The sequence below is a fragment of the Mustela erminea genome, chromosome 5 (assembly GCF_009829155.1).
Source record: "Mustela erminea isolate mMusErm1 chromosome 5, mMusErm1.Pri, whole genome shotgun sequence".
Lineage (NCBI taxonomy): Eukaryota > Metazoa > Chordata > Mammalia > Carnivora > Mustelidae > Mustela > Mustela erminea.
In genome coordinates, this window is record NC_045618.1 from 69,374,014 (window position 1) to 69,386,965 (window position 12,952).

Genomic DNA, 12,952 nt, shown 5'->3' on the forward strand with positions numbered 1-12,952 from the left:
AGAATATCAAGCCAGTAACCTCATCAAATCTTGGCTAATGCAACACAAGACGGTAAAGTCCATAAGGATTTCTCTTAGGGAGGCACCATCAGAAACACGGAAAAATGCTCAGCAACAAAGACTTATCAGTAATAGTATCTACATATGGCCATTTATCCCTGGATCATGGTTTAAGACGTAGGGACAGGTCAGCCATTGCTGAAAACTCTTATGAAGTTTTCCCTGCAAACTTGATTAGAACTTACTGAGATCAGAGCCATGTTTGTATATCAACCCAAGGACAAGTAGTGGCAGAAGTGTGAGAAAAGATGAATGTTATGGCTTTTTTTTTCCTTTAGAGATGAGGATATTTTAAAAAAATGACTTTAAAAAAATGACTTTTTAACATTAAGATTATCCTCTCCAATAAATCACCTTTGATCATTAAATTTTTCTAAAATATATGTCAGGAGTGTAATAATGAACATTGCCTATATGAAGTTGTTCAACTAATTATATAGCAAATTAAATAAGTAAGAACATTTTTAATAATTGCTATGCTCCAAACCTTTGTTGTTAGTCTTGATACACTTGATTCTTCCTTGAATGGGGGCATTGTATATGCTCTTGGGTTCTTTAAAATTTTTGTCATATTGAAGTCAATAGCTAAAAGAGAAAACAAAATACTTTCTTAAATTCTGGCTTTTTTTTTCTTTACAAAAAGGCATAATAGTTTTTTTCTTCTAGCAATGTACTTTAAATACGGAAAGAACCAAAAATGGATGGAATAGAGGTTAGGATATTGTTATGGCTTCCTTCAGTTAGAGGAAATAAATACACCATCTCATTTTTACTTAACAGGACTTTAGACCTGATAAAGCTCATTTATATTATCTCATATTATGGTCACAAACCATTCTGTGAACAAAGTAAGGTTTTCCACAATTTACAGATGACATAACTAAGTGCAGGAAATTGTACAACTCTAAGCTACAGCTTTAAGCTATCATTTAAGACACAGGCCTAGGTCTTTTCGGACAGAGCCCAGAGCTTTGTCCATGACCGTCTTGTTTAATGCAATAGAAGGCTTGGGCCTCTGCATGTTAGGGTGCACCTTTTCCATATACTGACAACAAATTCAAATAAGGAAATACTTGGTATGTTTTCCCTGCAACCAGCATGAATATACATGAAGGTAACAAGGGAGTCTTGCCATGACTTAAAGAAAAGGAGAACTGGGGGCACCTGGGTGGCTCAGTGGGTTAAAGCCTCTGCCTTTGGCCCAGGTCAGGATCCCAGGGTCCTGGTATCGAGCCCTGCATTGGGCTCTCTGTGCAGCAGGGAGCCTGCTTCCTCCTCTCTCTCTGCCTGCCTCTCTGCCTACTTGTGATCTCTGTCTGTCAAATAAATAAATAATCTTAAAAAAATAAGAAAAGAAAAGAAAAGGAGAACTGTATGATTTAATCAGTATGTCAATCAGCTTAAAAGAACAAAATAGTCATTAAGGATATCTTAACACAGAGAAAACAGGTAATCTGAGGCTTGTTAACTAGATTGTGGCACTTATTATTATCAGGTGCCAGGTAGACTAATTGGATTTACTGGTTGTAGATAAAGCTCTGAAGAATTAAGGAAAGTCGCTCAGATTGATATTTTATATATATATATATATATTTTTTTTTTTAATTTTTTATTTTTTATAAACATGTATTTTTATCCCCAGGGGTACAAGTCTGTGAATTAGCACTCACCAAAGCAAATACCCTCCCCAATGTCCATAACCCCACCCCCCCTTCGCTCAGATTGATTTTTGACACTACACATTCAAGGATATTAGATATCAGTCTGATGCTTGAGGTAAGTAGGCATTTATCATTGACGGAATAAAGAATTGGTTAGGAACCCGAATTTTAAAATTTTGAGTGGAAACAAGGTTAGATTAAGTTGAAGTTAGAATGGTCAAGAAGGGTAATAAACCATATGATTTATTTCCTTTAAAACAGGGTGCCTGGGTGGCTCAGTGGGTTAAAGCCTCTGCCTTCAGCTCAGATCATAAGCCCAGGGTCCTGGATCGAGCCCCGCATCCAGCTATCTGCTCCGCGGGGAGCCTGCTTCCTCCTCTCTCTGCCTGCCTCTCTGCCTACTTGTGATTTCTGTCAAATAAATTTAAAAAAATCTTTAAAACATGCTCAAAAGAAAACAATATCTTGTAGAGGGTATCTGGTAATATCTACAAAAATACAGATACATTTTCTCTTTGACTTAGCAATCCCCCTTCTGAGACTATATCCTATACAATCTCATATGTAAGTATGAAAGAACACAAGTACGTTTATTGATTGTGACATAATATATAAAACTTAGAGATTATGAACAACCCATGTATTTAATAGTAGTGAAGTACTAGTAAAAAAAAAAAAAATAAAGGCACCCCATTTGATGGAATACATGCAGATCTAAGAAGAAATGAGGAAGCTCCCTATACTGATTTGAAGAGATCTACATGTCATATCATTAAGTGATGGAAGCAAGGTATAGAACAGAGTATATAATTTGATTGAATATATATAGTATGTGACTTTTATAAGAATATGTTTGCCTTATTTGTATAAAGAAACACTGGCAAGATAAGTAAAAAAAAAAAAAAAACAACAAAAATATTCTCTGGGAGGAAAAATTAAAAAAATAAAACTTGGTCTATTTTGAATCATTCTTAAAAACATATTTAGGTAATATTACTTTATTGTCTCTAGAATAGACATAATATTAATAATAAAAGGACCTTTTACTTCATGTCAACTAAAAACCTTACTTTTCAGAATATTTAACCTTGGTTGTAAAATCAGTCACTATACGTTAATATCAGGCAAAAATCTCCAGCTAGGAATAATGGCAAAAGATAAAAAAAAGAGATACATAAAAACCACAATGCAAGGAAATTTTAGGAGTTAAAATTTTAAAGAAAAAATTTACAAAAGTAGAAAATTTACAAAAAAGAAAAACCCACCCAAATATGATATGCATAATAAGTAATCTTAAAATTACTATATTTATTAGATTTTTTCCTCCTATAGTCCCCAATCAATAACTTATTTTAGATGAGAATATTAATTTTCCCCTGATTACAGTTTTTATATATCCTCTGTCCTCATGTCCCTAAAAGCTTGAGAACAAGATCAAAAAGTGATTCTATTTGATAAAACCATAAGGAAAAATGTCTCAGGGCAACTGGGTGGTTCAGTTGTTTAAGTGTCTGACTCCTGATTTCAGCTCTGGTCATGATCTCAGGTTGTAAGATCAAGCACCATGTAGGGCTCCATGTTGGGTGTGGAACCTGCTTAAGATTCTCTCTTCCCTCCTCTACCCCCTCTCTCTTTCTCTTCCTCTCAAAAAAAAAAAAAAAAAAAAAAAAGTCTCAACTGTTCTTACTAGGCTTCAGAAATTTCACTAGTAGCAAAATATTCTACTCTTACTCCACCTACATTGGAAAAAATTCATTCCCATAATTATCCCCTTTTTATTTTAGGGATTACAAAATTTATTTATTTATTTATTTGAGAGAGGGAGAGAGAGAGAAAGAGAGGAGCATGCATGAGTAGGGAGAGGGGCAAAGGGAGAGAATCTCCAAACAGACTCCCTGCTGAGCACAAAGCCTGACATAGGGCTCCATCTCACAATCCATGAGATCACAACCTGAGGAAAAATCAAGAGTTGGACAGTTAACTGACCGAGTCACCCAGGTGACCCTATTTTAGGGATGTTTAAAAGGGAGACACTTAGATAAATAAGTATGGTTATCTCTATCCACTTTTGTAGTTTTCATTAATAGTCTTTCTGAAATGCAAAGAACTCATATATCTTGGTAAAATTAAACTTCATACAGTCCATATATATTAATACAATTATTGAATAAACTATAGAAACAAAAAAGTGTTACTCAGAAAAAACCCAAATGAAAGAACAAGTTAAAACCTCAGGGAAAAAAACTAACAAAACAGAGATAAGTGATTTACTTGATAAAGAATTCAAAGTAAGGACCCATTTTAGAATATACCTAACTTAAATTAGAATTACTCTTAGAAAGTACCTAGTACTGAAGTATAAGGGGAAACAAATGAAAGAGAAAACACAGGTATTCATTCTGCCAAATATATGCTACCTGAACAAATAAGAAATAAAACAAACACAATTTTGTTTCAGTAATATAGGAAAATGAGATGATTATTTGAAGAAAGTTATTACAGACCCAGGAATATGTTCTAATTGTCTTATTGCATATATTTCTTGTCATGCTTCCCAGATTTTTTTCAGATCCCTATACAAATATTTCCTCAAGTCCCTTCAATCTTAGCATCTGCAGACCCAGTCATTGGTTTGTTTACATATTAGACCTCAAACAAGTTACATCTGTCTACATTGCTATACACAGAAGCATCCTCCCAACTTTCTATATGCAATTTGCTTTAAATTGGCAAAATGAAACATTAAGGACTTCTTCACAATGCTATATGGTAAAATTAAATTTCTTCTAGTAATATCAACATAACATATATAATTGTGAATAATCTCACAGAGAGGTTAGAAAGTTTAAGTGCCTATAAGCATACTTTGTTAACGATGAAGTGCTATATGTATGTAAGGTATCACTAATATCCTTGGGTTTCACCAACTTTGAGCTAAATTTAACATATTCAAGAACAGGAAGATTTTATGTGTATAAGATAGTGGTCCATATCAAAATCGTTTCCCAAGGAAAATACAATATTTTTACCTTATTTTGGCTTGGGAATTGACTTATTTTTATAAGTTATTTTTTCTTAAAGATTTTATTTATTTGAGAGAGAGAGATAGAGAGAGAGAGATAGCAAGAGAGAGAGAGAGAGACAGAGAGACAGACAGACAGAATCTGAAGCAGACTCTGCCCTGAGCACAGAGTCTGATGCAGGGCCTGAACCCCATGACTGCATGATCATGACCTGACCTGACACCAAGAGTCAGATGTTCGATTGACTGAGCCACCCAGATGCCCCTCTGTTAACTTCTTACTATGAATTATATCTGTGTCTTAAAGGACAAAATCATTGCTTAGACAAGTTACAGGTGCAAAGTGATCAGTTTTTAAATATTTCTATGGTTCTGTATAAAGAACTAAGTGACAAGTATCTGAAATAAGGAACTAGTATACTTATGAACTAAGACTCTATGTAGCCAAACATTACAAATGTAAAACAAAATAGCTTTTAAGCTTGGGTTGATCAAAGATGTTTTGGAAGGAAATGACCAGTGTTAAGTCTTTCCTGTAGAATGGAAAACAAACAAACTAATCACTAAATGGGTTCTGAAGCAAAAATTAAAACATATTGTCTGGGAAACTCTTTTTTCTTGTATCATATGTAAATTTATCTACATAAGAACTTAAAAAGGATATAAAAATTATGACTAATTTCATTGTATATGGTAATACAAAGTATAATTGTTAAAAATAATAAAATTAAAAGGAGTTGAGATTACCTTTATTTTATAACCAAGTCTTGACAGTCTTGCTTGGTGTCATAAAAATTCTTTACATTCTTCAGATTAGTGATTATATGAGCTTATTATTGATGGGTTGTATGTTGAAACTATGTTCCCACCATTCCATATCTTAAAATGTTCTACAAAAGAGAAGGCTAGGGCACAGACTTTTGTGGCTACTAGCTAGAGGACCCATTCCTTGACAGCCTGGTTCTCATAGCCAGTAAGGTTTGTGTTCATCAGTTCTATAGAACAGTAGCAAACAAAGAAACAGCTCTCAATTGGCTATCACCCAGGGCTCAGTGCAGAGAAAACAGACAGAAATGTCCATTTCCTAATATTTTCCTGAAAGATATATATTTGCATATTTTCAAAGCTACTGCCTGAGGGCCTGGCTTCCACTCAGCCTGAACTAAGTGTTGACTGACATGCTTCCCTTTGGGATACTGACAGTTCTTGACACACCCTCAAATACTAGGACCCACTAGGAACAAAGTAGCCTGCTTTACCAAATCACAAAGGCTTGAGAGAAACCAAGAGGTAGGGAAGGGTTGAATGATAAGGTTCATCTCCTACAAAGGGCTACTCCCTTCAAGACTGGGAGAAGTGGCTATTTTACCTAATGCATGCAAAACCAACAGAGAGACTCTATGAAAATGAAGAAACAGAGGAATATGTTCCAAATGAAAGAACAAGTTAAAACCTCAGGGAAAAAAACTAATAAAACAGAGATAAGAGATTTACTTGATAAAGAATTCAAAGTAAATCATAAAGGTGCTCACGGAGGTCAGGAGAACAACGTATGAAACAAGGTGAGAATTCTAATGCAGAGAGAAAAACAAGGAAGTAGCAAATGGAAATCACACAGTTAAAGAATGTAATAACAGAACTGAACAATACAATAGAGGGGTTCAACAGAAGATTAGATGATGTAGAAGAAAGGATCATCAAGCTTGAAAACCAGGCAGTGAAATTCATTCAGTGAAAGCAGAAAAGAAGAAAGAGGGCAAAGAAGGAGAAAGAGGAGAAGGAGGAGGGAGGAAATGAGGTGGAGGAAAAGAAGAAGAAGCAAGAAGAGTAAAGATAGCATAAAGGACTTATAAGGCAACTTCAAGCAGATGATATATTATTTGCATTATAGGGGTCTCAGAAGAAGAAAAGAGAGAAAAAGGGCATTATTTTATTCTTATTTTGAAGAAATAATAGCTAAAAAGTTCCCTAAACTATGGAAGGAAATGGACATCTAGATTAAGGAAGCCCAGAAAGTTCCATATATAATAACCTCAAAGAGACACACATCAAGACACATTACAATTAAATTGTCAAAAGTTAACGACAAGGATAGAATCTTACAACCAGCAAGGAAAAACACCTTGTTATGCACAAACGAAGTCCCATTAGATTATTAGATTTTTCAGCAAAAGCTCTGAAGGCCAGAAGGTAGTGGCATGGTATATTTGGAGTGCTGAAAAGAAAAAAACTGCCAATCAAGAACATTCTAGCCAGCAAAGCTGTTCTTTAGAATTGAAGGAGAGATAGAGAGTGTTCCAGATGACCAAAAGCTAAAGGAGTTCATTATTGCCTTGCAAGAATGTTAAAGGAACTTCCTTAAGCTAAAACCAAAGGACATTAATTAGTAATAGGAAAACATATGAAAGTATAAATCTCGCTAGGAAAGGTAAACATACATAGCAAAATTTGGAATACTCTAATGTTGTAAATGGGTGACTTAATCACTTATAAATCTGGTACAGGTTAAAAGACTAAAGTATTAAAAATAGCTATAACTCAATAATTTGTTAATGGTACATAAGGTAAAAAAGATTGTGACATCAAAAACATAAACCATGGGGGAGGATTAATAATGTAAGTTTTAGAATGTGTTCAATCTTAAGCTTTTATCAATATAAAATAGGCTGTTATAAATATAAGTTGTTTTAGGGACACCTGAGTGGCTCAGTTGGTTAAGCATCTGCCTTAGGCTCAGGTCATGATCCCAGTGTCCTGAGATCGAGTCCCACATCAGGCTCCTTGCTCAGCTGGGAGCCTGCTTTCCCCTCTGCCCATCCCCTCTGCTCTTGTTCTCTCTCCATGACAAATAAATAAATAAAATCTGTTAAAAAAAAATCTAAGTCATTTTAGGTAAGTCTCAAAGTAGTCACAAAGCAAAAACTTATGGTAGATACACAATAGATATAGAGAAACCTAGGCATACCATGACAAAAAAATCATCATATCACAAGGGAACAGAGCAAGAGAAGAAGAAAGGAAAAAAGAAATTACAAAACATCCAGAAAACAATTTTTTAAAAATTAACATATAATGTATTATTAGCCCCAGGGGTACAGGTCTGTGAATCACCAGGTTTACACACTCACACAGCACTCACAATAGCACATACCTTCCCAAATGTCCATAATCCCATCACCCTCTCCATACCCCCCTTCCTCTGGCAATCCTCAGTTTGTTTTGTGAGATTAAGAGTGTCATGGTTTGTCTTCCTCCTGATCCCTTGTTTCATTTATTCTTTTCCTACCCCCCAATTCCCCATGTTGCATCTCCACTTCCTCATATCACGGGGATCATAAGATAGTTGTCTTCCTCTGATTGACTTATTTCGCTAAGCATAATACCCTCTAGTTCCAACCACATCGTTGCAAATGGCAAGATCTCATTTCTTTTGATGGCTGCATAGTATTCCATTGTATATATATACCATCTCTTCTTTATCCATTCATCTGTTGATGGACCTCTAAGTTCTTTCCATAGTTTGGCTATTGTGGACATTGCTGCTATAAACATTGGGGTGCACCTGCGCTTTCAGATCACTACATTTGTATCCTTAGGGTAAATACCCAGTAGTGCCATTGCTAGGTCGTAGGGTAGCTCTATTTTCAAATTTTTGAGGAACCTCCATGCTGTTTTCCAGAGTAGTTGCACCAGTTTACATTCCCACCAACAGTGTGGGAGGGTTCCCCTTTCTCCACATCCTTGCCAGCATCTGTCATTTCCTGACTTACTGATTTTAGCCATTCTGACTGATGTGAGGTATCTCTTTGTGGTTTTGATTTGTATTTCCCTGATGCCGAGTGATGTGGACCACTTTTTCATGTGTCTGTTGGCCATCTGGATGTCTTCTTTGCAGAAATATCTGTTCATGTCTTCTGCCCATTTCTTGCTTGGATTATTTGTTCTTTGGGTGTTGAGTTTGATAAGTTCTTTATAGATTTTTGGATACTAGCCCTCTATCTGATATATCATTTGCAAATATCTTCTCCCATTCTGTCAGTTGTCTATTGGTTTTGTTAACTGTTTCCTTTGCTGTGCAAAAGTTTTGATCTTGATAAAATCCCAATAGTTCATTTTTGCCCTTGCTTCCCTTGCCTTTGGCGATGTTCCTAGAATGGTTACTGTGGCTGAGGTTGAAGAGGTTGCTGCCTGTGTTCTCCTCAAGGATTTTGATGGATTCCTTTCTCACATTGAGGTCCTTCATCCATTTTGAATCTATTTTCATGTGTGGTGTAAGGAAATAGTCCAGTTTCATCTTTCTGTATGTGCTGTCCAATTTTCCCAATATCATTTGTTGAAGAGACTGTCTTTTTTCCTTTGGACATTCTTTCCTGCTTTGTCAAAAATTAGTTGGCCACAGAGTTGAAGGTCTATTTCTGGGCTCTCTATTCTGTTCCATTGATCTGTGTGTCTGTTTTTGTGCCAGTACCATACTGTCTTGATGATTACAGCTTTGTAATAGAGCTTAACGTCTGGAATTGTGATGTCACCAACTTTGGATTTCTTTTTCAATATTCTTCTGGCAATTTGAGGTCTTTTATGGTTCCATATAAATTTTAGGATTATTTGTTCCATTTCTTTGAAAAAACTGGATGGGATTTTGCTAGGGATTGCATTAAATGTGTAGATTGCTTTAGGTAGCATAAATATTTTCACAATATTTGTTCTTCCAATACAGGAGCATGGAACATTTTTCCATTTCTTTGTTTCTTTCATGAGCACTTTAAAGTTTTTTGAGTATAGATTCTTTGCTTCTTTGTTTAGGTTTATTCCTAGGTATCTTACGGTTTTGGGTGCAATTGTAAATGGGATTGACTCCTTAATTTCTCCTGTCTTGTTGTTAGTGTAAAGAAATGCAACTGATTTCTGTGCATTGATTTTATATCCTGACACTTTACTGAATTCCTGTACAAGTTCTAGCATATCTGGAGTGGAGTCTTTTGGGTTGTCCACATATAGTATCATATCTGCAAAGAGTAATAGTTCGACTTCTTCTTTGTCGATTTGGATGCCTTTAATTTTTGTAGTCTGATTGCTGAAGATAGGACTTCTAGTACTAGGTTGAATAGCAATGGTGATAATGGACATCCCTGCCATGTTCCTGACCTTAACGGAAAAGATCTCAGTTTTTCCCCATTGAGAATGATATTAGCGGTGGGTTTTTCATAGATGGCTTTGATGATATTGAGGTATGTACCCTCTATCCCTACATTTTGAAGAGTTTTGATCAGGAAAGATTCTGTACTTTGTCAAATGCTTTTTCAGCATCTATTGAGAGTATCTTCTGGTTCTTGTTCTTTCTTTTATTAACGTATTATATCACATTGATTGATTTGTGGATGTTGAACCAACCTTGCAGCCCTGGGATAAATCCCACTTGGTCGTGGTGAATAATCCTTTTAATGTACTGTTGGATCCAATTGGCTGGTATTTTGGTGAGAATTTTTGCATCTCTGTTCATCAAGGATATTGGTCTGTACTTCTCTTTTTTGATGGGATCCTTGTCTGGTTTTGGGATGAAGGTAATGCTGGTCTCATAAAATGAGTTTGGAAGTTTTTCTTCCATTTATATTTTTTGGAACAGTATCAGGAGAATAGGAATTAATTCTTCTTAAAATGTTTGGTAGAATTCCCCTGGGAAGCCGTCTGGCCCTGGGCTCTTGTTTGTTGGGAGATTTTTGATGACTGCTTCAATCTCCTTACTGGTTATGGGTCTGTTCAGGTTTTCTATTTCTTCCTGGTTCAGTTTTGGTAGCTTATATGTCTCTAGGAATGCATCCACTTCTTCTAGATTGTCAAATTTGCTAGGATACAGTTGCTCATAATATGTTCTTATAATTGTTTGTATTTCTTTGGTGTTGGTTGTGATCTTTCCTCTTTCATGCATGATTTTATTTATTTGGGTCCTTTCTCTTTTCTTTTTGATAAGTCTGGCCAGGGGTTGTTTGTTTGTTTTTGTAGTTGTTGTTTGTTTCTATTTCATTGATTTCTGCTCCGATCTTTATTATTTCTCTCTCCTCCTGGGTTTAGGCTTTCCTTGTTGTTCTTTCTCCAGCTCCTTCAGGTGTAGGGTTAGGTTGTGTATTTGAGCCCTTTCTTGTTTCTTGAGAAGGGCTTGTATCACTATACATTTTCCTCTCAGGACTACCTTTGCTGTGTCCCACATATTTTGAACCATTGTGTTTCATTATCATTTGTTTCCATGAATTTTTCCATTCTTTAATTTCCTGGTTGACCCATTCATTCTTTAGAAGGATGCGCTTTAGTCTCCATGTATTTGCATTCTTTCCAAATATCCTCTTGTGATTGAGTTCTAGCTTCAGAGCACTGTTGTCTGAAAATATGCAGGGAATGATCCCAATCTTTTGATACCGGTTGAGACCTGATTTATGATCCAGGATGTGATCTATTCTGGAGAATGTTCCATGTGCACTAGAGAAGCATGTGTATTCTCTTGCTTGGGGATGGAATGTTCTGAATATATCTGTGATGTCCATCTGGTCCAGTGTGTCATTTAAGGCCTTTATTTCCTTGTTGATCTTTTGCTTGGATGATCTGTCCATTTCAGTGAGGGGGGTGTTAAAGCTATTATTTTTGTATTAATGTTGATGTGTTTCTTTGATTTTATTATTAATTGGCTTATATAGTTGGGCTGCTCCCATGTTAGGGGCATAGATATTTAAAATTGTTAGATCTTCTTGTTGGACAGACCCTTTGAGTATGATATAGTGTCCTTCCTCATCCCTTATTATAGTTTTTGGCTTAAAATCTAATTGATATGATATAAGGATTGCCACCCCAGCTTTCTTTTGATGTCCCTTAGCATGGTAAATTGTTTTCCACCCCTCACTTTAAATCTGGAGATGTCTTGGGGTCTAAAATGAGTTTCTTGTAGACAGCATATTGATGGGTTTTATCTTTTTATCCATTCTGATACTCTGTGTCTTTTGATTGGGGCATTTAGACCATTTACATTCAGCGTAACTACTGAGAGATATGAATTTAGTGCCACTATATTGCCTGTAAGATGACTATTACTCTATATTGTCTCTGTTCCTTTCTGATCTACTACTTTTAGGCTCTTTGCTTAGAGGACCCCTTGCAATATTATCTACAGAGCTGCTTTGGAGTTTACAAATTCTTTTAGTTTTTGTTTGTCCTGGAAGCTTTTTATCTCTCCTACTTTGAATGACAGTCTAGTTGGATATAATATTTTTGTCTGATAGTCTAGTTGGATATAGTATTCTTGGCTGCATGTTTTTCTCATTTAGTGCTCTGAATATATCATGCCAGTTTTTTTTTAATTTTTTATTTTTTATAAACATATATTTTTATCCCCAGGGGTACAGGTCTGTGAATCACCAGGTTTACACACTTCACAGCACTCACCAAAGCACATACCCTCCCCAATGTCCATAATCCCACCCCCTTCTCCCAACCCTCCTCCCCCCAGCAACCCTCAGTTTGTTTTGTGAGATTAAGAGTCACTTATGGTTTGTCTCCCTCCCAATTCCATCTTGTTTCATTGATTCTTCTTCTACCCACTTAAGCCCCCATGTTGCATCACCACTTCCTCATATCAGGGAGATCATATGATAGTTGTCTTTCTCTGCTTGACTTATTTCGCTAAGCATATCATGCCAGTTTTTTCTGGCCTGCCAGGTCTCTGTGGATACGTCTGCTGCCAATCTAATATTTTTACCATAGTATGTTACAGACTTCTTGTCCTGGGCTGCTTTCAGGATTTTCTCTTATTCGCTAAGACTTGCAAATATTAGATGATGGGGTCTGAACTTATTTTTATTGATTTTGATGGGGGTTCTCTGCACCTCCTGGATTTTGATGCTTGTTCCCTTTGCCATATTAGGGAAATTCTCTACAATAATTCTCTCTAATATACCTTCTGCTCCCCTCTCTCTTTCTTCTTCTTCTGGGATCCCAATTATTCTAATGTTGTTTCGTATTATGGTATCACTTATCTCTCAAATTCTCCCCTCATGGTCCAGTAGTTGTTTGTCTCTCTTTTGCTCAGCTTCTTTATTCTTTGTCATTTGGTATTCTGTATCACTAATTCTCTCTTCTTTCTCATTTATCCTAGCAGTAAGGGTCTCCATTTTTTATTGCACCTCATTAATAGCTTTTTTGCTTTCAACTTGGTTAGATATTAGTT

General features: G+C 35.9%; 1 protein-coding gene across 5 annotated transcripts in view; it reads right to left on the reverse strand.

Moving 5' to 3' along the window:
- The window catches only part of FAM227B (family with sequence similarity 227 member B), a 202,445-nt gene that overhangs the window by 36,541 nt on the left and 152,952 nt on the right, over window positions 1-12,952 (reverse strand). For all 5 annotated transcript variants that reach the window (XM_032343659.1, XM_032343660.1, XM_032343663.1 and 2 more), the window contains one exon: window positions 548-645. In XM_032343659.1, the coding sequence (XP_032199550.1) occupies window positions 548-645 (98 nt within the window). The remainder of the gene's footprint in view (window positions 1-547; window positions 646-12,952) is intronic.